Source organism: Ochlerotatus camptorhynchus, unplaced genomic scaffold (assembly GCF_037179485.1).
Source record: "Ochlerotatus camptorhynchus isolate MF236.1 unplaced genomic scaffold, CSIRO-AGI_Acam_v1.1 ptg000402l, whole genome shotgun sequence".
NCBI classification, from domain to species: Eukaryota; Metazoa; Arthropoda; class Insecta; order Diptera; family Culicidae; genus Ochlerotatus; species Ochlerotatus camptorhynchus.
The window spans coordinates 1,212,276-1,238,627 of NW_027040888.1; the positions used below are offsets into that span (position 1 = coordinate 1,212,276).

General features: G+C 50.8%; 1 protein-coding gene across 15 annotated transcripts in view; it reads right to left on the reverse strand.

Annotated features, from left to right (window-relative positions):
* Nucleotides 1–317: 317 nt before the first annotated feature.
* Nucleotides 318–26,352, reverse strand: part of bent (projectin protein bent) — a 134,050-nt gene continuing 108,015 nt past the window's right edge. For 12 of the 15 annotated variants that reach the window (XM_065233449.1, XM_065233459.1, XM_065233457.1 and 9 more), the window contains 15 exons: nt 23,371–23,521; nt 22,808–23,178; nt 22,531–22,656; nt 21,768–22,464; nt 21,353–21,706; nt 19,864–21,273; nt 19,396–19,698; nt 18,303–19,196; nt 17,345–18,235; nt 14,486–17,149; nt 14,135–14,416; nt 13,771–14,076; nt 1,744–13,707; nt 1,379–1,681; nt 318–1,306 (listed from right to left, as the gene is read on the reverse strand). In XM_065233449.1, coding sequence (XP_065089521.1) covers nt 675–1,306; nt 1,379–1,681; nt 1,744–13,707; nt 13,771–14,076; nt 14,135–14,416; nt 14,486–17,149; nt 17,345–18,235; nt 18,303–19,196; nt 19,396–19,698; nt 19,864–21,273; nt 21,353–21,706; nt 21,768–22,464; nt 22,531–22,656; nt 22,808–23,178; nt 23,371–23,521 — 21,348 coding nt within the window. In that variant the 3' untranslated portion in view covers nt 318–674. The remainder of the gene's footprint in view (nt 1,307–1,378; nt 1,682–1,743; nt 13,708–13,770; nt 14,077–14,134; nt 14,417–14,485; nt 17,150–17,344; nt 18,236–18,302; nt 19,197–19,395; nt 19,699–19,863; nt 21,274–21,352; nt 21,707–21,767; nt 22,465–22,530; nt 22,657–22,807; nt 23,179–23,370; nt 23,522–26,352) is intronic. The other 3 variants (XM_065233460.1, XM_065233458.1, XM_065233461.1) reach the window with 3 other exon arrangements.

The following is a 26,352-nucleotide window of genomic DNA, read 5'->3' on the forward strand; positions in this document are numbered from 1 at the left end:
AACTAATGCAATCAGGGGGCCCATTCAATCCACACAGATCCGAGCCACGCTGCTGCCCGCCATCCGTACCGGTCCCGGTGTCGGTGCTGTTGTTGATGTTTTGTTGTTATGCTAATGATGTCCATTGAAACCAGTGTTTACGATAAAATATAGCAACACTTTGCAACAGTCCGACCGACCCGCCGAACAGTAGCTGATTTCGATGTCATACCGAACGACGAGAACAACGCCGACACGCCGGTCGGTAATAAAGCCAATTCATTGCCGGCCAGTTTCCAACTCCGATGACGGTTTGTGATAGATTGATACGACGCATATTTTACAATTAACTTTGTCGTTTTTATTATTTTTATGGATTTTTCGTCATTTTTGTATCAACAATAAAAATTCACTGCCTATGTCTGTAGGATTTACGCGCTTTGATTTTCAAGTCAGAAAATAAATAATACTTTACAAAAATATTACTTACACATTGAGACGCAGGAAAACATTCGATTTGAGCTTATCAAAAAAAAGTAAAAAAAAAATAAGTAAAAAATAATACCAAAAAAATTCAAGTACAAAAATCCTAACCCAGATGCAACAAAAAATTGATTGTTCGATTGCTTCTATCTAACTAACATCCTAGGGCCTTAAGAGCTAGAGTGTGAGAGAGAGAGAATTTTGGGTTCCCTCTACGCACTAACGTTGACCGAGAAGGAAGCCAGTGCGTCACCTTTGCGTGTCACCGCCCGCACCTGGTACTGGCCAATGTCCTCGAACGAGCACTTGGCAACGGTGAAGGTGTACTTGTTGTCCTTCTTGACGAATCGGTATCGGTTCGATGATTCGTTGATGGGTTCACCGTCCTTGTACCATTCGAGCTTGGTCGGGGCATCGTAGGTTTCGCAGCTGAACACGGCCTTTGCTCCGTCCAACACACTCAACGAGGCGGGGAACTTGGCAAAGGTCGGCGCATCCTTCTGCTCGCCCTGGGCCAGCACCGTTATGGTACAGGAACTGAAGCTTTCGCCACCCTTGTTGAACGCCTCGCACGTGTAGGTGCCGGCGTCCTCGGGGAAGATCTCCGGGATGTGCAGCGAGTACACGTCTCCGTCGTTCAGATATTCGAAGTCTGGGGTATTCTTGATTTCCCGGTTGTCGTGCAGCCAGATCACGTTGAACGGATCGGGGCAGGTAATGTTACTCTTGATGATCACCTCCGCACCGTCCTTGTAGTAGCCGGATTCGGTGTGCTTGTTGATGAGTGGGGCTTTCACCATCGAGCTCTTCTTGTCGCTGGATCGAGTGGTCGAGCCGGATACCTCTGCAGGAAGAACAAACAAATCAAATTTTAAATAACCAACTAACAGATTCCGGTAAGCCTTAGAGGACTTACTCTTCACATCCAGCTTGCACTGCGTCGCCGTTTCTCCCATGGAGTTCTTGGCCGTGCACACGTAGGTGCCGGAGTCCTCCGGGAACAGTTCGTTGATTCGTAGGCTGGCAATGCCCGATTTGTACTTGATGTCGATAACGTCCGACGAGGTCAGCTTCTTGCCGTTCTTGGTCCACACGATCTGTGGCAGCGGGTCTCCACTGACGTGGCAATTCAGCTGCAGTGGTTCACCGTCCGAAGCGACGACGTCCTTCAGCTCCCTGGTGAACTTGGGTGAGTGCATTAGGGCGTCCGATTGGAGAGCTGTTGTAAATCAAAAGAACAATTTTAATTAATGAAAAACCCGGTTAAGCTCAAATACTCACGCATCAGTTCGCGGGTAGACTGGCGGGATCGTGCATCCGGTGGTCCGAGTTGTTTCGATGACACAGGTTTGCTTTCCGGTTTCTTAACCGATAGCCGTTTGCCTTCGGCCTTTGGCTGTGGCAGCTCCAACTTGTTGCGACGGTCTTCAACGATCACGACACTGCTGGTTTCGGCCTTGCCCAGTGGATTGATGGCAACGCACTTGTACTCGCCGGAATCGTCAACCTTGGTGTCGATGATCTCCATGGTCACCACGCCGTCCGTATGGGTCATAGAGTACTCGTATCGGCTAAGCTCGCGCCCGTTCTTGAACCACTTGACGGTCGGCACAGGCTTTCCACTGAGACAGCACAGCAATTTGCAGGTATCTCTCATCTGCATAACACGAGGACGCAGAGCAAAGGTGAACACTGGAGCAGTGTCCGATTCCTCTTGCCATAGTGGCCGTGGGCTTGGTTCGCGCTTACGAACGGTAAGGGTTTCCGGTTTGTAGACTGGCACCTGTTTCGACATCGGGTGAACGTTCAGGAAGATGACTTCCTCGCGAGCTCCGTAATGGTTCTCCGCACGGATGATGTACTCGCCGCGATCGTCCAGCTTCACACGGTTGATGATGAAGTAGTAGTCATCACCGGCGTAGCGCTTCATGAATTTGACGGACTGCTTCAGTTCCTGGTTGTTGTGGTACCAGGTCACAACTGGAGTAGCCACACCAATTACACGGCAATAGAACTTGCAGCTCTGGCCTTCGTAGCAGAAGGCCGACTGCGGACGGATGACGAATCGTGGAGCGGCCTGTCGGCGATCGAACGAAGTCTCATGGATCTTGTACTTGGTAACCAGAAGCTTACGCAGGGCAGAGTACTCCGACAGTCTACCCAGCGGCAGGACAAACGAGGCCCAGTCGTCATACTTTCTGCGGATGTGATCGCGGATGGTCTTGTAGCGTTCGATCGAGATCAACGAAGTCGAGCAGTTGTAGCTGTCGCTCAACCACGAATGCATCAAACACTCGTGAGCAGTCATACGTTTCTCAGTATTCTTGATCAGCAGACGACGGATGAAGTCCTTGCATTCTTCCGAAACTTCCTTGAATGCCACTTCGTCGAATTCCCAAGTTCCCTGCTTGATGTTCCGCAGGGTATCAATGTCAGTCTCACCGGCAAATGGCGAAAGTCCACTAATCAACACATAAGCCAACACACCGACGGCCCACATATCCGTGTAGAAACCAACCGGCTCCCGTTCGACAATCTCCGGAGCGGCAAACTCAGCCGTTCCCGTCGAAATCTTGACCATCTCATTCGGATTCAATCGCGTGGCCAAACCGAAATCGATCAGTTTCACCTGGTTGCTGTTCCTGGTCTGACACATCACATTCTCCGGCTTGATGTCCAGATGGATGATGTTCTTCTCGTGCATGTACTTGACGGCTTCGCAGATCTGTTTCATGTACTCGATGATCTCCTGTTCGCACATACGGTAGCCTTCGGTGGTGATCCGCTCGAACAGTTCACCTCCCGACAAGAACTCGTAGATCAGAACAAACTCATCGTCATCCTCGAAGGCATCGTGCAGGTGGATCAGCTTGCGATGGTGCAACTGGTTCATGATATCGATTTCCTTGCGGATCAACGCCCGCTCCGAATTTTGCGACACCGGAATGAACTTGGCGGCAAATACATTTCCGGTCTTACGCTCACGGCAACGGTGCACCACTCCGAACGCACCCGTGCCAATCTCCTCCAAAATTTCATACAGATCGTACACGCTCTTGTTCGAGATCTCCACCGGTTTCGGGTGATACTTGGAGTAGATGTCGAACACGTACGTATCGTAGTCCGAGATCGGTTCGCGCTTGCCTTGACGCTTGGGCTTGCCGTTCTCATCAAGCTCGTACTTGACGCGCTTGGTCGGCTTAATGCCCAAGTCCTTCAAGCTAACCAGCTCAGTCTGATCGGATGGATCCGAACGGCCGTACACGTTCTCGGCGAACACACGGAACTCGTACTGATGTCCCGGCGACAGATGTGGAATGATGAGCTGGTTGAAGCGGGTGGTTCCGGCACGAATCCAAGTAGATAGTGGCACTTCACGCTTCTCGACAATGTAGTTGGTAATACTCGCGCCTCCGTCCCAGGATGGTGGCAGCCAGCTGAGTGTGACATGGTCCAATCCGACTTGATCGACAGTGAGGTTCCTTGGCTTGTCCGGACGATCGCTGATCTGAATACTGATGTCGGCCGTATCCTGACCAAGCTCGTTCTCGATTGTGATCGTGTAGGTGCCGGAATCCATCTGCGAACCGTCACGGATTGTCAGTACAGTATGGCGTTCACGAGTCTCAATGTGATAGTGAATACCGGACTCGATCTGTTCGCCCTTGAGGGTCCAGTGGCAACGTGGTTTCGGGAATCCGGTGAACGGAATCTTGATCTCGATGTTTTCACCATTGTCGAAGAACGCCGTATCACGGAAACGTGGTGGAACGTTAAGCTTCGGTGGCGACTTGATGATGAGTGAGGCCTTGGTAGACTTGACGCCTCCCTTGTTGACGGCACGGCATGTGTACTCGTCAGCATCCTCGCCAAACACATCGTTGATGGCCAGGTGGTGCATGTCTCCGTCGCTGTACATGTAGTAGCGCGATCCGGAGCAGATTTCGCGAGCTCCTTTGTGCCAGGTGATCTTCGGACGAGGAACACCGGTAATCTTGCACACAAATTCGACGTTCCTGTTCTGGACGCAGGTCAGCGTGTTCAGTGGTTTGACAACCTCCGGTGGCTTGCAAATGTCTGGATCCTCGGCCTTCACCAGCTGCGAAGCCTTGGAGAATTCCGAGCAACCGACTTCGTTCTGGGCAGCAACACGGAACTCGTAGAAACGACCCTCCACCAGATTCGGGCAGTTGATCGTGCAGATGGAGCAGGATGCAGTGTTGACACGCTGCCAGGTTTCTGTTCCTTGTTCGCGCTTCTCGATCCAGTAGCCCAGGATACGAGTGCCGCCATCCGAAACAGGTTTCTCCCATTCCAAGTTGGCGAAATCGCCTCCCAGTTCGTGGATAATTGGAATTCCAGGTGGCGATGGCAGATCGTACGGTCCACGAGCCTTGATCGGATCGGCACCTTCCAGTGGTGAACCGATTCCGTTCTCGTTGACAGCCGACACACGGAAGAGATATTCCGAGAACTCGATCAATCCCTTGATGATCAGCTGCGTTTCCTTGATGTAGTTGGACACGATTAGCCAGTGCTGCGATTTGATATCACGACGCTCAACGACGTAGTGCGTGATCTTGCGACCTCCATCGGACTTCGGTGGCTTCCAAGAGACGGTGCACATGTTCTTGGTGACGTGGCTGATCAGCAGTGGTCCCGTTGGTGGTCCAGGCAATCCAGTCACATGGACATTGACATTGCACGACACACTTCCGCTGTCGTTCTTGAAGTTGACCAAGTACACTCCCTTATCGGTGTCTTCCACCTCGCGAATGTAGATGACAGCGTAGTCATCGAACACCGTGTATTTGATGTGATCCGTCTCCACCAACTTCTCGCGATCCTTGGAAATGTTAACTTCCATTGGATGATCGCCGTTGAAACCGAGCTTGATCTTGGCGTTCTCTCCCTTGACCAGGTACACATCCGATGGAATGTTGACCAGTTTTGGTGGTACACCGATCTTCACCGCAGCCGTAGTGTGCACTGCACCGACGAAGTTATGCGCCTCGCAAGTGTAGTCACCCTCGTCACGGTACGTAACATTCGAGATGTGCAGCGAGAATACACCATTCTTGCTTTCCAGCGCAAACTGACCACCGTGGGTGATCTCCTTTCCGTTGCGCAACCATCTGCAGGTCGGTTCCGGTTTGCCATGAGCCTCGCAAGACAGCTGTACCGATTTTCCAAGTGGCACCAAGCTGAACTTCAGTCTCTTGACCCATTCCGGCTTCTCAGTATTCAACTGTTCACCAATACGCACCGAGCGAGTTTCAGGTGATGGAGGCGAGACTCCATAGCTATTGACAGCATAAACTCGGAACTCGTACACACCACCCTCAATGAGATTCGTGATGGTAAGTTCGGTAACAGGAATATTCGATTCATTGCATTTGACCCATCGTGCTCCTCCGATATCGCGACGTTCGACGTAGTATCCAGTGATTCTGGAACCACCATCGCTTGCCGGTGCAGTCCAGCTGAGATCAACGAAGCTCTTTCCAACCTTAACGATGGCCGGCGCTCCTGGTGCAAATGGTGGCGTGATCTTTCCATGGATCTTGAATCTCTTCGACGAAGCCGATGGTTTGCTTACACCAGCAGCATTCTGTGCCTTGACGCGGAATTCGTACTCATGACCAGGCATCAGATTGTACACCTGATAGCTGTTATCCTTGATGAGGAAATTGCACACAATCCAGGTGCTGTCCGTAACGTCGCGGTACTCGAAGCGATAGCCCTGAATACGAGATCCACCATCCATGAGTGGACGTTCCCAGGTGACGGTGACGTAGTTGGTGTCCCAGTCGGAGACACGTGGTGGGTTCGGTGGATCCGGAACAGTGAATGGATACCGAGCGATGATCGGTTCTTCCAAGATCAACGGGTCACTGATGCCGTACTGATTCTCGGCACGCACTCGGAAGCTGTATTGCTTGTTATTTTCCATACCCATATTGTCGTAGTGGGTGTTTCGTACAAAGCTACTTGCCTTGGTCCAATAGCCCAGTGGTTCATAGCGTTCGACAATGTAGTTCGTAATCGGACTGCCACCATCGTCCAGTGGAACCTTCCAGGACAGAGTACACGACTCGGGGGTGATTTCCGTAACTTCCAGCGGTCCAATCGGAGGGGTTGGCTTGTCAACCACCAACACACGGCAAGAAGCAGTATCCTTGCCAACGCAGTTGACCAAGTGAATGGTATAGCTTCCGCTGTCCATGCGCTTGGCGTTGTCGTTCTTGAAGATGGCTTCCGTATCGGTGATGGGCAGCTCAATTCTATCGTTTCTGGATACTTCGTTTCCGTTGACCAACCAGAAGGCATCCGGTCGGGGAGCGGACGAGTACGGAACGATAATCTTGAAGGAATCACGAGCAATGACAAGGATATCGCGCATTCCAATGTCCGAAGTGATCTTGGGAGCCGAGAAGGCAGCCGTAACCATGATCGGGTCCGATGCGGCACTGAACGGACTCTGGCCGGCAGCATTGACTGCAGCCACTCGGAAGATATACTCGCGGTTCTCGGATAGTCCGGATACCTTGCACACCATGTCCTTGAGGGTGCCCTGTTGGACCTTGGTCCAGGTACCTTCGGTAGCCGGACGCTTCTCGACGATGTAGTGCGTGATCGGTGAGCCACCGTTGCTGGCCGGTTTTGTCCAGGTGATGGTGATAGAATCTTCGCTGGTCTCCACACGTGTTGGAGTTCCAGGTTGAGTCGGAATATCGAATGGATGTTTGGCGATGATCGTATTGGACTGGCCTGGTTCAGACATACCGTACTTGTTTTCGGCGTAAACACGGAAGTCGTACTGCTGGTTGACACGCAGGTTGCGAATCTTGAGGAATGTTGCCGTGCAGTAGCTGCTGACCTTCGTCCAGTTCGACGAGTTCTTCTCCTTCTTCTCAACGACGTAGTTGGTGACTGGTGAACCACCATCATCCAGTGGAGTGTTCCAGCACAGAATCAGATGCTCACCACCGTACGTTTCCACGTCGACGTTCTCCGGCTTAGCTGGTCTATCCAGGACCTTCACGTTGCAAGAAGCAATGTCATAGCCAGACGGGTTCTTGAGCATAAGACGATACTGCTTGGAGTCCGTACGCTTGCTATTGGTGACGACCATGATGGAAGCTTCATCGGTAAGCGTTTGGTGAATACGAGAGTCAGTTTCATCCAGTTGCTCGTCGTTGGAGAACCAGGTGGCAACCGGTTTCGGGAAGGCTGTGTACGGGATATGGATGTTGAAGTCCTCTCCCGCACGAACGATAATGTCCCGAACGTTGCGCAGATCCATCATCGGTTTGTTGGCTTGCTCTTGAAGAGTAACCGAAATGCTTGGACGAGATGGATCCGATGAACCGATATCATTGACGGCGATCAAACGGAACTGGTATTCCTTGTTCTCTTCCAAGTGCTCAACGCGATACGATTGATCACTACAAAGATCAGCCACATTGTTGGAATCCACCCAACTTTCTTCATCCTTGACGCGGTACTGAATGAGGTAGCCCTTGATCTTTTCCTTGACATCTTTACGGATCGTGCGCCACGAGATGACTACGCTGTTGCGCGAAATCTTGTCAATCGATGGCGGATCCGGTTGAGTTGGCCGTCTACGTTGCTGTTGGGCCGTAATTGGATCGGTTGGTTCACTTGGTTTGCTGCAGCCAACGTCGTTGACAGTCTTGATGCGGAATTCATAGCGGAAGCCTTCCATCAGATCAGGAATAGTGTACGTAGTGTTGACAGTAGGATAATTATTGACCTGCACCCACTCGCCGGTACCACGCTCACGCTTCTCGACGATATAGCCGGTGACCGGGCGAGTTTGGATGCGTGGTGGCTTCCACGAGATGGTACACGAACTTGGAGTGAAATCCTCGACGTTCGGTTTGTCGACTGATTGCGGTGGATCCGGGCTCTTTGGCGAGATGGTTTTGCTCTCGGTTGGCTCCGATGCACCGTAGATGTTTTCGGCACGGACACGGAAGATATACTCGTGGTTCTCGGTCAGATGCTTGATAGTATGCGCACAGCGAGGAACAGTACCGTAGACCATCTTCCAGTTGTCCGATGGGAATTCCTTGTACTCGATACTGTATCCGGTGATTTCCGAGCCGCCGTCGTCCTTTGGTGGGTCCCAGTTAAGGGTAACGGTGTCTTGGGTTGTTTCCAAGGCGAACACATTTCTTGGTGGATGTGGACGATCGACGACGATGACTTCGAACTCTCTCGTGTCTTCGCCATACTGGTTCGATGCCTTGATTTTGTAGTCGTCCGAATCCTTACGTTCGCTACGCTCAACGCGGAATACCGTATGTTCACTGTTGGTATCGACCGAGGTGCGAGAAGTCTCCGGAACCTTAACTCCACTGCGGTACCATTCGACAGTCGGAATTGGAGCTCCAACCAGTGGAATGGTGATAATGATCGGTTCACCAGCACGGACCTTGATTGTTCTCTTGCCGAAGCTGTCAAGATTGAGCTTAGGTGCCTGCTGCATTGGTCTAGCCCAGCATTTGCCTGATGGATCGCTAGGTTGACCCTGGCCAGCTGCATTGACAGCCGATACACGGTAGTCGTACTGATGTCCCTTAATGACTCCCGTATCGGTGAATTCGATGTTTGGAACTGGATACTTGTTGGCCTGAATCCAGCGTCCGGTAGCAGTGTCCCGACGTTCAATGTTGTATCCAGAGATTCTGGATCCACCATCGCTGATTGGAGGCTTCCAGCTGAGCGTGACCATATCATAGTCGCTATCAATAATGTCCGGTTTGGTTGGTGGTCCTGGTGCAACAAACTGATCCTTGGCCACAACCGGGTGCTTGCTAGGCAAACCCTCCGAGCGACCCTGAAGATTCTCAGCCATTACACGGAATTCGTACTTGTTGCCCTTGTTCAAACGAGGAACCACAGTATGGGTGTACTTCGGACTGACATAGGCCACAGCTGGCACCCAACCTCCACCGTGGGTAAGATCCTTCTTCTCCACGACATATCCGGTAATCTCTGAACCACCATTGTCCTTCGGTGGTTTCCACGAGATCGTTACGCTCTTCTCCGTGATTTCTTCGTAGTTCATCGGGCCCTCCGGTGGATCCGGACGATCCAGCACGGTCAAGCGGAAGCTACCCTGGTCGGTTCCACTCGAGTTGCTAATGACCAGCTTGTATTCGCCCGAATCACCACGATTACAGTTGACAGTGTGCACAATGGTGTGGTGTCCAACAGCGGTCATGGTCGTACGTTTGTCGCTTTCCACAGGCTTACCGTTCAACGTCCAAACGGCTTCCGGTGTCGGTTCTCCTGTGAAGTTCACATCAACGTGGTAGATTAGTCCAGCCTTGACGACCATATCACGCAGTGGAGTAACGATCTTGGGAGCGATGAATCGCGAACGAGTCAGCACAGCATCCGAGGCATCGGATGGTTCCGACTCTCCAGCAGCGTTAACAGCAATGACACGGAACTCCCACTCGGTTTCGGTAGCCAAATCTGGAACCTTGAGGTTGCGCTGAATTCCAGGCACACGACCAGCAGTACTCCAGTACGGACTGTCCTTCTCCTTCTTCTGCACGATGTACTCGGTAATTGGAGCTCCACCATCGGACTTAGGAGCACTCCATTCCAAGCTGACCGAGTTGGCGTCCCAATCGACAACTTGTGGCTTCGGTGGCTGGGATGGTTCTTCGAAGTCGTTCTTCGCCACAATCGGATGCGATGACTCCAACGGCTCCGACTCGCCAATTTCGTTCACTGCCTTCACTCTGAACGAGTAGCGCTTGTTGTGAATCAGGCGCGAAATCTCGTTGGCCAGCGAAGTGCTCATGCCAGCTGCCGTCCAAGTACCACGAGACATGTCCATCTTTTCGATGACGTAGTGAGTGATTGGACTGCCACCGTCATCCTTGGGTACCTTCCATTCCAGATGGCAACCTTCGGTCGTGATGTTTGAGATCTTCAGCGGTCCTTCCGGTGGAGATGGCTTGGCCAGTACGGTCACGTGTGCAGAAGCCGAGTATTCACCGCAATTGTTCTTCACAATCAGCGTGTACATACCGCAGTCTTCGCGAATCGAGAATGGAATCTCCAGCGAAATTTCGTTGTTGTAATCTTCACGAATGACTCTCTGCGATTCCGGAATGATAACACCGTTACGCTTCCAAGTAGCAGTCACATTCGGTGAAGCTTCAACCGTAACGTTGTATGCGATCTTCTTACCAACCGCAACGACCAGATCCTTCAGAGCGGACTTGTCGAAGTGTGGTGGCACGAAGCGAGACTTGCACACCACTGGGTCGGACGATTCACTTGGATCGCTCACTCCAGCTTTGTTGACAGCGCAGACACGGAATTCGTACTCTTCATCCTTAACCAGATCGGTAATCTTAGCGGCAGGCCTGTACAGTTCGGTGAACTCTCCAGCTAACTTCCAGTCTCCGTAGCGAGGCTTCTTCTCGACAATGTAGCTCGTGATCGGTGCTCCACCGTCCTTCTTCGGAATGCTCCATTCCAAGTTGACGTAATGATCGCCCCAATCGACAACCACCGGCTTGCCAGGTTTGTCCGGCTTGGTGTATGGATCCTTGGCAGTAATCGGCTGAGACGTAGACAGTGGAATAGATTCACCCTGCTTGTTAACGGCACGAATGCGGAACTGGTATGAGTGTCCCTCGATCAAGTTATCCGGACGGATCTTGGTCGAGATAGTCTCACCCACTGGAACCCACCGAAGTTGATCGGTGTCAAGCTTCTCAACGACGTAGTGCAGAATCTCCGAACCACCGTCGTCCTTTGGTGGACGCCACATCAACGTAACTCCGTTCTTCGATAGATTCTCGAAGCGGATGGGTCCCTCTGGAGGAGCTGGGACATCCAAAACAACGACATTGACGTCAGCAATATCGATACCATTCTTGTTCTTGGCGGTCAGCGTGTAAACGCCACTGTCCGCACGCTTGACATCCATGACGCGCAACTTGGTTCTGTAGTCCTCGTAAATAACCTTAATGCGGTCGGTGTTGATAATCATATTGTCCTTGTGGGACCATTCCTTAGCTGCTACTGGTTCACCCTGCACTGGAACATCGAACTCGAACGTAAGTCCAGCACGGATCCTGACATTGGACAACGAGTAGCGATCGATCTTCGGTGGTTGGTTTTTGCTGCGAGCAATGTGCGATTCGGTTGGACGACTGGCTTCACCCTCTCCAGCACGGTTGACTGCCTTCACGCGGAATTGGTAAGCAGTTCCCTCAATCAGATCTGGAACCCTGGCAGTACAAGCGTCACCTTCAACTTCAGCACACTTCTCCCAATCGCCAGAGTATTTGCTGAGCTTCTCGACCACGTATCCGGTAATCTGAGCACCTCCGTCGCTTTCTGGAGCCTTCCATTCCAATTCGACGTAGTCCCTGTCGTAGTCCGTGATCGTAAGATTCTCCGGACGCTGTGGCGTACGGAATGGATTCTTAGCCACAACGGCATTAGCCATCGACAGTGGCTCCGACTTGCCCATTTTGTTCTGAGCGCGAACACGGAACTTGTACGAGTGTCCTTCGATAAGTCCATCGATGTTCGCTTTGCATCGGTTGCTACCCGAATCACCGGCGTAGACCCAAGTTCCCTTGATTTCGTCCAACTTTTCGATGATGTAATTATCGATTGGTAAACCACCATCGTCCTCGGGAGCACGCCATTCCAGGATTGCTCCTCTGGCAGTGATCTCCGCAACCTTTAGTGGTCCTCCCGGTGGGCTTGGAACATCCAGTACAGTGACGAACACATTGGCCGTATCTTTACCGTTTTCGTTCTCGGCTTCGATCGTGTAAGTACCGGATTCACCTCGAGTAGCCGACCGAATGGTGATCTTGGTGTTGTAGTCGTAGTCCTGGATCTTGAAGCGTTCATTCTGCTTCAGCTGTTGCTTGTTCAGCATCCACTTAGTCGTTGGGATCGGTTCACCGGTAACCTTGACGTCGAACACGACGTTGTTGCCGGCCTTGATGCGAACGTCGACCAAGTTGGTGCGATCGATCTTCGGCGGCTGGTTCTTCGGTTTGCAGATGATCGGTGGTGTAGCATTGCTTGGGTCGCTTGGACCAGCATCGTTAACTGCACGAACACGGAATTCATATTTCTGTCCTTCCATGAGATCGGGAACGTCCGCGGTGGTAGCATCGGCTGGCACCTGCATCTTCCTTTCCCATTCTCCGTATTTGTCCTTGATTTCTACAATGTAGCCAGTGACCGGAGCACCTCCATCGCTAACCGGAGGCAACCAGGCAAGTTTGACAAAGTCTGGACCCCAATCGGTAGCTTTGCAGTTCTGAGGAGCAGATGGTTCGTCGAACGGATTCTTCGCAATGAAGTCTCCATCCTGTTCCAATGGTTTGGATTCTCCTTCAGCGTTGATGGCACTGACACGGAACTTGTACTTCTTGCCATTCTGCAGTCCACTGATGTCGGCGTTGGTTTCCACGGCACGAGCATGCGGTACCCAAGCGTTAGCTTCGTCGTCGAAGCGCTCAATCTGGTAGTACTCAATATCTGAACCACCATCGTCGCGTGGACGCTTCCACTTCAGCTTGCAGGACTCCTTGGTGATATCCGATACCTGCAGGGGTCCTTCCGGCGCACCTGGTTTGTCAGTGACAGTGACCTGCGCTAAGACATAATCGCGACCCGAAGAGTTGGTAGCGGTGATCTCGTAATCTCCTGAATCGTTACGGTTGGCCGGGCGTAGAATGAACTTGGAGTTGTAGTCGGTGTTGAGGATTTCGAGGCGTCTATCGCTTGAAACGAGAGCCTTATTAACGCGCCATTCACACTTGGGTGCTGGTTCACCAGTAACAACGACATCGAACTTGAGCATTGATCCAGCAGAGATCGAGATATCTCGAATGGTTCTACGATCGATCTTCGGTGGTGCAAAGCGTGGCTTAGCGGTGAATGTGCGGCTGGCATCTGATGGATCCGACTGGCCGGCCTTGTTGACGGCGATAACACGGAACTGATACTCGTTGCCTTCAACCAGCCCTCCAACGGTAGCCGTCGGACTCGGCGAAGTGGTTTCGCAGGCCTTCTCCCAGATCGGGCTGTATTTGTCCTTCTTCTCGATGATGTAACCGGTAATAGGGCTGCCACCATCGTCCGGTTCCGGCCACTTGAGCACAGCGTGGTTTTCGGACCAGTCAACAACCGACGGAGCGCTGGGCGTATCGGGAATGGCTGAAAAATAAACGAAAATTATGAGCAAGGTTACGATTATGAAATCATTCGTTCGAAACTCACAGAAGCTATCCTTCGCCAGATAAGTTCCAGCAGACTCCAACGGTTCGGATTCACCCTCGGCGTTGACGGCCTTGACGCGGAACTTGTAACGATGGCCAGGAACCAGACCCTCCACTTGGTAATCGGTGAAGGGCCATTCAACCTTACCAGCCGTCATCCAGATGCCATTGTCCGGATCGAACTTCTCGATGGCGTAGTGATCGATCTGAACACCACCATCGTCCTTCGGTTTCTGCCACTCCAGTTTGCAGCTGTCCTTGGTCATGTCCTTGACCTCCAACGGACCCTCCGGTGCTCCTGGTTTAGCTGAAAGTGGTGCGTCAATATTAGATCTCCAGACTAAAACCGACTAGCAAAAACCTACATCTCACGGTGATGGTAATCTCGACCTGATCGGTACCAAACTTGTTGGTAGCCTTGATCATGTACTTGCCCGAATCACGACGATCGGGTTCACTGTTGGCAAACTTGCTATTGTACGGTACATTGTCAATGGTACGGGTAGTTGTGACCGTCACCATGCGATCATTGATCGTCCAGTCAACATCCGGAGCTGGTTCACCGGCAATCTTTACATCGAAACCGAACGGTTCTCCAATGGAAACGCTCAGATTCTTCAGGTTGCGGCGATCGATCTTCGGTGGCACTATCGTCGAATGGAAATAATCTTAATCATAATCTGTGAAAAAAAAAAATGTTACCGAGCGATACTTACACTTTCTGGGTTTGGCAGTAATCGGTTTGCTTTGGTCGCTCCACACACCGGGACCGGCTTCGTTGACGGCACGGACCTTGAACTCGTAAACTTCACCTTCGTTCAGCTCCGTAACCTTAGCCTCGCACTTGTTGCCGATAACCTCGGCGGCCCTGATCCACTTGATGGTTCCATGTTCGCGCTTTTCGACGATGTACTTGGTGATCGGGGAACCACCATCGCACACCGGGGGAGTCCACCGCAGCTCGATGAAGTTGCGATCCCAATCGAAGGCTTCCGGGGTGCCCGGTTTGCCAGGTTCGTCGAATGGATTCTTCGCCATCATGAACTGCTCGGTTGCCAGAGGCTCCGACACACCTTCATCGTTGACAGCCGAGACTCGGAATAGGTATTCCTGTCCCGGTTCCAGGTTGGCAACATCCATGTGCGTATCGGCAGTACGTCCAACTGGGACCCAACGTCCCATTTCCTTGTCGAACTTCTCCACATTGTAGTGCTCGATCGGTACGCCACCATCGTCTAGTGGTGGATTCCACTTGAGCGAGCAGCCCTCCTTGTGGACGTTCGAAACTTTGAGTGGACCTTCCGGAGCGGTTGGTTTGTCCAGAACAGTGATGGTGAATTGATGTTCATCGTAGCCCGATGCATTCTCAGCCTTGATTTCGTAGCTGCCATTGTGGGCACGGGTTACGCTTCCGATCGTCAATTTGGCACGGTAGTCTTCGAACTCCACACGGATTTCTGGAGTCTCTTTTTCAATGCGTGCCTTGTTCAACAACCAGTACTTGGTTGGAGCCGGCTCACCACTGATCTTGCAGTCTAGTCGCAGCGTTTGACCACCCTTCAGAGTCATATTCTTGAGCGTCGAGCGATCAATTCTAGGTGGCGCAAAGCGATCCTTGACCAGTACTGGATCGGACAGCGGTGAGTACGGACTGGGTCCACCCTTGTTCACGGCCTTCACGCGGAACTGATAGGTCGTACCCTCAAACAGATCCGGAACCTTAGCCTTGTTAACGGGTCCGTCGGTTTCCATTGCCTTTTGCCACTTGGTGCTGTTGACGTCCTTCTTTTCGATGATGTACTTCGTGATCGGAGCACCTCCATCGCTTTCCGGCTCGGTCCATTCCAGCATGACGAACTTCCTGGACCAATCGATAGCCTTTGGTTTTCCAGGGGCATCTGGAGCGTCGTACGGGTTCTTCGCACGGGTGCTGGTGTCGGTTTCCAGTGGTTCAGACTCACCCTCGCTGTTGACGGCCTTCACGCGGAACATGTAGTCCTTGCCTTCTTGCAGTCCGGAGACATCAGCCTCGGGGAAGCGAGACTCACAGACCTGAATCCACCGACCGCTGTCGACGTCCATGCGTTCGACGACGTAGGCCTGAATTGGTTCACCACCATCATCCTCTGGTGGCAGCCAGGCCAGTTTGCAACCTTCGGCCGTCACATCCGACACCTTCAGTGGACCCATGCACTTGGACGGTTTCGCCAGCACCACCAACTCCATTTCGACGGTATCCGTACCGTTCTTGTTCTTAGCAGTAACTTTATAAATGCCTGAATCGGAACGTTTCAAGTTTCTAATAATCAAGTTAGTCTTGTATTCTTCGTTATCCAGCCGGATGCGTTCGTCTTCCCTGCCGGTGATGGGCTTTTCCTTGAGCTCCCATGTGATCTTCGGAGCCGGTTCACCAGTAACGTCGGCTTCTACGTTCAGTAGCTGACCGCCACGAAGAACCTTCTTGTCCAAGTTCTTGCGATCGATTCTTGGAGCCAAGTTGCGCGGCTTAGCAACTACGCTATCGGAGATATCGCTCGGTTCCGATGGACCAGCCTTATTGACTGCAATCACTCGGAACTCGTACTCGTGGCCCTCCTCAACATCTTCAACGGTACCACGAGTGCGATCACCGCTAACGGTAGCTGCGTCCTGCCACTTACGGCTCGACTTGTCACGCTTCTGGATGATGTACTCCGTGATCGGAGCCCCACCATCTGACTTCGGTTTGGTCCACTCCAAATCGACAAAGTCCTTACCCCAGTCAGTAGGCGTAGGACAGCCCGGCTTACTTGGCTCGCTGAATGGATCCTTCGCAATCACAACGGTCTCCATCTCCAGAGGCTCACTGTCACCTTCCTTATTGAACGCCCTAACCCGGAACTTGTACTGCTTGCCTTCCTGCAGACCGGAAATGTTTGCCTCCGGGGTATTGCTCTGGCCACACGGAATCCATTGTCCAGTCAGTGGATCCAGCTTCTCGATCTCGTAACCCTCGATCGGCATACCACCGTCGTCCAGTGGGGGTTTCCACTTCAGCTTGCAACCATGCTTGTGCACGTCCATAGCTTCCAGTGGTCCTTGCGGCGTTCCTGGCTTGCTAAGGATCGTAATCTCGACCTCGGCACGGTCCTCTCCCTGCGAGTTGGTGGCGACGATCGTGTACTTGCCACTCAGGTTGCGACGGCCACGCATGATGAAGAACTTGGTGTTGTAGTCGATGTTATCGATCTTGTAGTCGGCATCGGTACCGACTTCCTTCTCTCCGTGGAACCATTTGACGGTCGGAGCTGGCTCACCCTCGATGTCGATGTCGTACTGCACCGACAAACCGGCCTTGATGGTCATCGGCGTCAGGTTGGTACGATCGATGCGAGGACGCACTAAACGATAGAAAGACGATTAGTATCCATATGGTCAGATCCGAGGCAATCGATTAAAGACAATCTTGAATCGATCGCTGCGGGTTCTAAGACATTCATGACTTAACCTAAGCACGTACAGTTAAGAGTAAAAGACAGTTTCTGAAGCGATTTTATTGAAGATATAGCAGACCATGAAACCAGTTGAATACTTACAGTAGCGATGCTTCACCGTATGGAAACCAGTTGGATCCGAAGCTTCACCAGTGCCAGCCTTATTGATGGCACTGACGCGGAACTGGAAGGTACGCTTCTCTGGCAAATCATCGAGCTTGGCTTGACATTCGGGGCTGCGCGTCGTGAGGGCCGGTTCCCACTTGGTCTCTCCACGTTCCTTCTTCTCGATGAAGTACCCACTGATGGGAGCTCCACCATCCGAGATGGGACGCTTCCATTGGAGAGTAACGCTTGAATTGTCCCAATCGTGAACGACCAGGTCCATCGGTGCCTTTGGCTTATCAAACGGATCCTTTGCAACCATGTACTCTTCAGTCTCCAACGGTTCGGATTCACCTTCATCGTTGATGGCCTTAACGCGGAACTTGTAGTGCATACCTTCCTGCAGTCCAGTAACGTCAAACTCTTCCGCATCTCCTGGAGCCTTTCCCATCGGTACCCAGCGTCCAACCTTCTGATCGTATTTCTGCAACTCGTAAGCCGTGATCGGTTTGCCACCGTCGTCATCCGGTTTCTTCCACTTGAGCTTGCAACCATTCTTGGTGACATCCTTGACCTCGAGTGGTCCCTTCGGTCTACTAGGGGCCGACAGCACTGTGATTTCTACCTTCTCTCTGTCCACACCATGCTCGTTCTTGGCCACAATTTCATACACACCGCTGTGCTTTCGGCAGCTGTCCTTGATGGTGAACTTGGTGTTGTATTCCTGATTGATGATCTCGTAGTGATCGTCATTGAAGACTTGCTTCTCCTTGACCAACCAGGTGATCTCCGGTTCCGGTTCACCCTTGACGTTCACGTCGTAGTGCACCATCTTGCCACCGCGGACCACAATCGGCTTCAGGTTCGTACGATCGATACGTGGTTTCACTAGAGATGAGAGAGACAAAGAGTTGCCGACCATTCCAGGTAACCTGCAAACATATGAGATACTTACATGAACGATGCTTGACCTTGTGTACGCCGGTAGGATCGGATTCGGGTGAATTTCCAGCCTTGTTAACCGCAACGATGCGGAACTGGACCTCGCTGTTCTCCTTCAGATCGTCAATCGTAGCAGTGGTTTCACCTCCAGGAACTTCCTTGGCGTCTTCCCAATCCTTGAAGCGTTCCTTCTTTTGTACAACGTACTTAATAATCGGGGCACCGCCGTCCGATTTTGGAGCAGCCCACTTGAGCTTGACGGATTTGTTATCGAAGTCGACAACCTCCGGTTGACCTGGTTTCAATGGTTCGTCGAATGGATTCTTAGCCACAACCTCATCCGATTCCAGTGGTTCCGACTCGCCTTCATCGGTAACACCTATCACTCGGAACTTGTACGTAGCGCCTTCATCGAGTCCGGTAATATCGGCTTCGAGAATGTCCGGTCCACCCTTGACCGTGCCGCAGCGGACCCACTTGCCGTTGCGGTTCTTCAGCTTCTCGATCTTGTACTCCTTGATCGGAGAACCTCCATCGTCCAGTGGTTTCTTCCACTTCAGCTTCAGGCCCTTCTTGGTAACGTTGGAAATCTCCAACTTGCCCTGGCACCTGCTGGGTGCTCCAAGCACAACCAGCTCCACTTCCTCTTCGTCCTTACCGGAGGCATTCTTGGCGGTAATCTTGTACTTGCCCGTATCGGCACGTTTGGCTTCCTTGATCGAGAAATTCGTATGGTAGTTGCCCGACTCGATCTTAATGTTCTCGGACACGGTAAGCGGAATGTTATCACGCCAGCTCCAAACGATGTCCGGTTCTGGCTCACCCTTCACATCCACCGACCAGATCATTGACTTTCCGGCCTTGATGGTGATGTTCTTCAGGTTGGTTCGGTCGATGCGAGGTTTCACTGTGTGAGGTATAAACCAATGTTAGAATTCAACACCGAACAGTTCACGACACTCTTTCGCGGCAAAACTTTAGAACCATTTTGTTTGTTTGCTACTTACGTGGAACCGTTTATCAAAGCAAAACCCGGATTGACTGGTGTTGACAGCTTAAGACTAGGAAAACAATTGAACGACTTTGTTCCGAACTGGCAAACTTACGGTTCTTGTGTTTGACGGTGTGGTTATCGGTAGGCTCCGAAGCCTTGGAAGCTCCACCCTTGTTGACGGCCCGGACACGGAACTGGTAGACGACCTTCTCCTTCAACCCGTGGACCTTGCCCACGGGATCGGGAGTTTCGGTTTTGGCACACTCTGTCCAATCGGACAAGAACTTATTCTTGTACTCGATGACGTAGTGCGTGATGGGACGTCCACCGTCCTTCTCCGGGGCTTCCCACTTGAGTTCGACAAAGTCCACGCCGTAGTCATCGACGGCCGGCTTGCCGGGAGCTTCTGGGGGATCTATTTTCACAGGTGAAAAGAAGGTTTAGGATATGCACACTTGCAGACAAGCTTCTAAGCTAGTCTCACAACTATATCAATATTTTTGACTCGGACAGATGGCGCACACAGATTTTGGCTTAAATTTTGCTAATTGACATAGATCGACTGGCTCAATGCACTTACCGTATGGATTGACAGTTTTTACCGCGAGCAAAGTCTCCAGAGGCGTAGATTCGCCTTCTTTGTTGTAGGCTTTGACCCGGAACTCAAACTTCCTTCCCTTCTGTAAATGCTGGAAGTCGAACGTGAGCTGCTCGGCACCGCACTCGCCAGCCTGCAGCCAAGTTCCGTTTTCTACGTCCATCTTCTCCAGGAGGTAGCCGGTCAACGGACAACCACCGGTGTCCTCCGGAGGTTGCCAGCTGATGACCACGTGGTTGAATCTAGCCTTTTCGATCTTGATCGGTCCAATCGGTTGCGTGGGAACATCCAGCACCAACACCTTGGCAGACGTGACGAACTCTCCGCTGCTGTTCTTGAGCTTCAGCTTGTATGTACCGGAATCGGCACGAACGGAATGTCTCACGTTGAGGGTCGTAGCGTTCGATTCTACGTCGATTGTTTTGCGCTTCTCGGAGTCGCAGATGATGAGAATGTCGTCCTTCTCCCAGATGACTTCCGGTTCTGGCTCACCACCGTACTGCGCATAGTACCGAATGGTTTGACCCTTCTTCAAAGTGATCGGCTGCAGGCCTTCGCCTTCGATGAATGGTTTAACGTAGCGATCTCTAATCTTGAGTGGCTCGGTGTTGTTGCTGGGCTTACTGGCACCTCCCTGATTGGTGGCCTTCACACGAAACTCGAAGGTTTCACCGACAGTTAGATTGCGAAGTGTAGTCTTCAACTGATTGGGCCCAAGCGTATCGATCTGCTTCCAATTGGCAGCCGTGTACGGTTTGAACTCAACGACGTAGCTCTGAATAGGAGCACCTCCGTCCGATTTCGGCACCTTCCATGTCAGTTCGACAAATTCTCTGTCCCAATCGGAGATTACTAGGTCTCTCGGTGGATCCGGTTCGGTCCATGGATCCTTGGCAATGATATCTTCCTCCATGCTGCAGTAATCCGATTCACCTTTTATGTTGACGGCCTTAACTCGGAACTTGTAGTGACGGCCCGCTGTGAGATCCGTAACAGAGAACTTGGTCTGATCTCCGGGTACGTCCTCGAGCTTTTCCCAGCCGGACCGCTTGAACACATCCTGCCGTTCCAGGACGTACTTGGTCAGCGCTGCACCACCATCGTTGACCGGTGCCTTCCACTTGACCACGCACCGCGTCTGGAAGATGTTCACGCACTCAACGTCCTGAGGTGCCTCCGGCTTATCCTGGAATACAACATTGGTGGTTTGCTCTTCCGAGCCAGTAGCATTTTCCATTACGATCTTAAATTCACCCGAGTCTTTGAACTCGGTCTTCTTAAACTTGAGCACGATCTTATCATACTCTACAACTATATCAACCTCGTCCGGTGTAACCGGCTTACCATCTTTAAACACCTTGGCAGTGACCTTAGACTGGCGTGACTCACCGGCTGTACAACAACACGAGATAAAGTGGTAACGTCATTGAACATTCGTAGGGACATTCAATGGGACAGGGGGGGTACTTACTTGTGAATGGAACCTCCAGGACCTTTTCTTCCTTGGCAGGCGTTTCCACCTTGGGTGGTACTTGGAATTTCGGTTTCGTTTCCTTCTTGTTGACCTTGAGCGTGCACTTGCTGGTCAGTGGTCCGCAAACGCAGGTGATTTCGCCTGCGTCGCCCAACTCAAGCTTCTTGTAGGTCAGCTTCCAGGTGCCCTGACCGTCCGATACGATATCGATACGGTCGTTCTTGGTGATTTCGGTTTCGCCGTTGAAGAACTGCACGTCGGCTTCCTCATCCTGAACTTGGATCTCCATTACGCACTCGAGCGTTTCGTCCCCGGTGGTGTCCTTCATTTTCTTCATGAATTTGTTGGGTCCTAAGGGGCAGAAGAAGGTTATGTGCGAGCTGTCGAGGGATACGGGATACGGGGTACTCACGTTTAACGAAGATTTCAGCTTCGGTCTTGTCGGCGTTGCTCACACATCGGTACATGCCACTGTCGGTCTTGGCGACATCCTTCAGCACCAGCTTGTGCTTGCGACCATCCTTGATGATCTGCACCTTATCGTTCTCCTCGATCTTGGTGTCTCCCTTGAACCATTCGACCGTTCCCAGCACGTGGTCCAACTCGCAAGCCAGCGTGACCGTGTCCTTGACGAACAGCTGCTGGCTCTTGAGCACCTTGGTGAACTTGTAGTTGTAGTCCAAGATCTTCAGCTTCGTTTCGGTCTTATCGGTCTGCTTCTCGATCTTACAGGTGTAGGTATCGGCATCTTCCGCGACGCAGTTCTTGATGATCAGCGTCATCGTTCCGTTGAGATCCTTACCGATGATGTACCGGTCGCTGTTCTCCAGCTTGGTCTCGCCCCTCCACCAGGAGATCGGAGCCAACGAGTTGTCGACCTGGCACTCCAGGACTGTATCGTGCGTGATGAAGCCCTTCTCCGTCTTCTTGAGCAACTTGGTGAACTTGTACACCGGATCGGCTTCCTCGACGGTCAGATAGGCCATACATTGCACACCAGCAATCTCCAGCGTGTACTTACCGCTGTCCTCGATTTTGGGATTCAAGATCAGACAAGTGTAAACATCGCCCTCGCACTTGAACTTGTACTTGGGTCCAACGAAGATTTCCTGGAAAATGTTTGCAGCTGGATTAGAGCATTACCGTGGTTAGAAGCAGACGAATGAGGAACCTACATCCTTACGCAGCATCCACTTGGCCTTGGCATTTGGTTTGGTGAAGGTGGCCTCGAAGAAGACCTTCTTTTCACGACCTTCCTTGCAGGTGATGTCCACCAGAGGCTTCGAGAAGGTGTCTTGTTTCTGAAATCGTCAGCAGAATTAGTCTTCGATCAATGGATCACGCACAGAATCACAACACAAAACAAAGAAACGGGTTTCGGTTAGCTACAAACATAAACTCTTATCACCAGAGACCCGTATTCCTCGTTCAAGTGTTGGCGAAAACACATACTCTCTCCACTTTCTTCAACTGTGGCTTGGGGATTTCGACCTCCTTCAGATCGATGACCACTTCCTCCTTCTCCTTGGCCCATTTGGCGTACTTTCGCTTCTTCAACATAGCACGGAAATCCATGCCACTGGAGTCGGACACGTACAGCTGCACCTCGGCCGAATCTTCGCCATGGGGGTTGGACACCACGACCTTGTACTTGCCTTCGTCGTTCGGCTTGACCTTACGAATGCACAACGTAATGGTATTGCTTTCGCCATCGGTGTGATGCTTGTAGCGACCACCATCGACCAGCTCGGTGATACCCTTGAAGAACTTCCACGTCGGAGCGGGATTACCCTCGACCTGCACCGAGATGTAACCGGTTTGATCTGTGGAACGGATAGGGAAAGAGTCGAACGATCACCTTCCATGAACGGACTTATCCACCTATAAACCATGTTAGCTTCAAACAGCAGAGCGCGCGCTGGCAGCAAATCGATATCCTAAATCTAGGAAGCACTAAGCAAACTAAGCACTAAGCCAACAAGCGAAGCCACACAAAACGGTGGTTGGAACCGAACCTTCAACGGCGGAGTAGCTCTCCTGGAAGTCGACGATGACTGCTGCTTTGCCTGGATCGCCGATGGCTCGCAACGGCGTCGACGGTAGATTGATCTTCTCTTCCATATCTGCAATGCTCGGGCGTCGTACATCGATTGATGGTCGTCGTTTCTGTAGGACGCGTAGGGCAGCAGCAGCGAAGACGACGACGATGATGTGCCAGGATTTATTTCGGTGTGGCGTAGAGTTCGAAAATTGATATTTATAAAGATCGGATATTCCAAGCCGAAATAACATCCCCAGCGACGGCGGCGGCGGCGAAGGGGCGGATCAAAATGATTGTGACGAGCGCCAGAGTTGAGTCGAGATGAAAGAAGAGAAAATATGTTCGATTTAATATAAATTTTAATGACGTCCATCGAAGTGGTTTTCCTAATCAAGAAAATTCTTCCGTTTCAGTATCGAGTCGCAGGTATCGGCTTCCCACCACGCCCCATTAGCCAACTCTAATTTCACGGACAATTGACTCCAAACCAACCAACCAGTCAAACGATGCAAGTGGACAACTACCCCCCACCCAATGAACAAACAAAGAAGCGTAACATCCTCCATGGACGACCCCCCAGGGGGGGGCCAGATGGTTCGAACCTTGAAACCGAACCAATAATAAAATTCGCATCAAAATCAAAACACACAAAACCACCGCCATCGATGGAGCGAGAGAGAGCAAGACAAATGTTACCTCAGCACACGGCGGAAATCGCGAGCCAAAACATCATCCCATAATGGGGAGCAGCCAGATGGGAATATAAATCATCGCTGGTTCGTGTTCCGCTCGTCCAAACCTTTCCCAAAACATGCCACCACTTGAGTTATTAGCACATTTGTTAGAAAAATTGCACCGACTAATTTTAGCCTTAGGTGCATTTTTTCCGATTCCGGCGGAGGCACGAGGGCGGCGCCAATCCCGGGGACGAAAAATCAAATTGAAAAATGATGATCGGATGCTGTGCGGCTGAGGTCCTCCCAGTTAACATTGAGCGATCGTGTTTCACCGGTGGAAGATGTGGTGTGAAGAATTTCCAACGGCTGTCGGGGTTGTTGCAGTGTTTCTGTAGGTTATGTGCAGTGCATGTGATAATTGGTTTGTGAACATTCCGGGAAATTTTATCGGTGTAGGGGACACGGGAACCGCTCCTCGTCGCCAGCGGACAGGTGAGTGACACTATCGGTAGTCGAGACTGAAGATGGTGGTAGAATGTTGTGAATCTTTGGAAAATGTCTAGTCGGAAAGAAGAAGTTACTGTCGAACCCTTACCTATTTGAAATCAATTTAAATAGGTGCCATTTGAAAAGTAATCAAGAAGAAATTCCATACATCAAGTGTAGCAAAATGCTGTCAATATGAAGCAAGTAATAAGACGTCAAATCGTTAACAGGGAAGGGAATTCTCAGCTGAACTGTTGACTCATAAAGAGGTCTTGTCCATCTGGATAACTTTGCCAAAGACAGCAACCTTCTATTGAGTCGAGCTGTCATGCTACACTGAAAACGAATCTTACTCAGAGAGTGAGTCACGTTTACTCATTCGTATGAAGAAATTTGTCAGGCGCTGAGTGAAATTTCTCCATACGAATGGTTATAGTGAATCACTCTCTGAGCTAGTTCCGTTTTCAGTGTAAAGCAGGCAGTAATAAGATAAATGACACACTACTGTATTACCTGACTTAAAGTGAATATACGTTGTATATGGGTACCCCGAATACAACGTATGACTCGTCTAATTTTGCATCGCATTTACAATGTAAAATTGGACGAACTATACGTTGTATTCGGGGTACTCATATACAACGTATATTCGTTATAAGTCAGGTAAGACAGTAGTGCCACCTGGTTAGTCGATCCTGAACTGAACTGTTCACCATTCAATTGACCTTGTTCATCAGAACAACTTTGTCAAATACTACAACCTTCTAACTAATCGATATGTGAAGTTCAGTCAAGAAAATAGAAGTCAAATGACTAAAACTATCGCTAGCTGATATGGGAATCCCGAACTGAGGTGTTCTCTATTCAATAGATCTTGTCCTTCTCATCAACTTTGCCAAAGACAGCAAATTTTTATCTAGTCGAGCTTTCAAATTAAAACAAAGAATAAGATTTAAAAAGATTCACTTGAACTGAACTGAAATTTGCCTGGTCCTGATCTGCTGCCAAATAATACCTGGTTCTATCAAGTCGTTCTGGGAAGCAAATAATTAATTTTTCATCAAATGTCACTGCTTTTATTTGCAGTGATGCAACGCATAATCTGTTTTCCGAAAGCTGTTCACAGAGGACAGTGCAGGCAAAAAACTTACTACAAAATTGAGTAGCCGACACTGTAAAACATGCCTGGGCTACGTTTTAGTTGGGTTTCCGTTAGTTGGGCTGTAGCCCACCTAAACCGAAGTCAAACGTCATTTCTGACCGTACTGATTCCTTTTCGAGGGGCTCATGGGTTCAACAATGTGTATAGTTGCTAAACGATTTTGATGCTTCTAAACAATCGGTGTATTCCTCAACAAATTTTCAGCTTGACAGCTCAGCCCAACTAATGGAAGCCTTTCACTAAGTGGGCTATGGGTTAAGCCCAACGAGCGAAAGTTGACCGTACTTCTATACAGCTAACTTTCGCTCGTTAGACTAAACACATAGCCCACTTAGTGAAAGGCTTTTGTTAGTTGGACTGAGCTGTCAGGCTGAAAATTGATTGAGGGATACACCGATTGATAACAATCCTTACACGGTAACCGCAAAATACCCAATAATGACTACAAAGAAGGCATGTTCGAGGGAGACTGGGACTAACCATTAAATGAGTAAAAATATTACCCATTTATGAGTATTTGTTACTCAAAAATGAATACTTGGGGTCTGTTCATAACATATTTACGTAGACATTTTATTGAGATTCGTAGACAATTGTCCATACAAAAATTTTAAAATTTGTATGGGCCGTA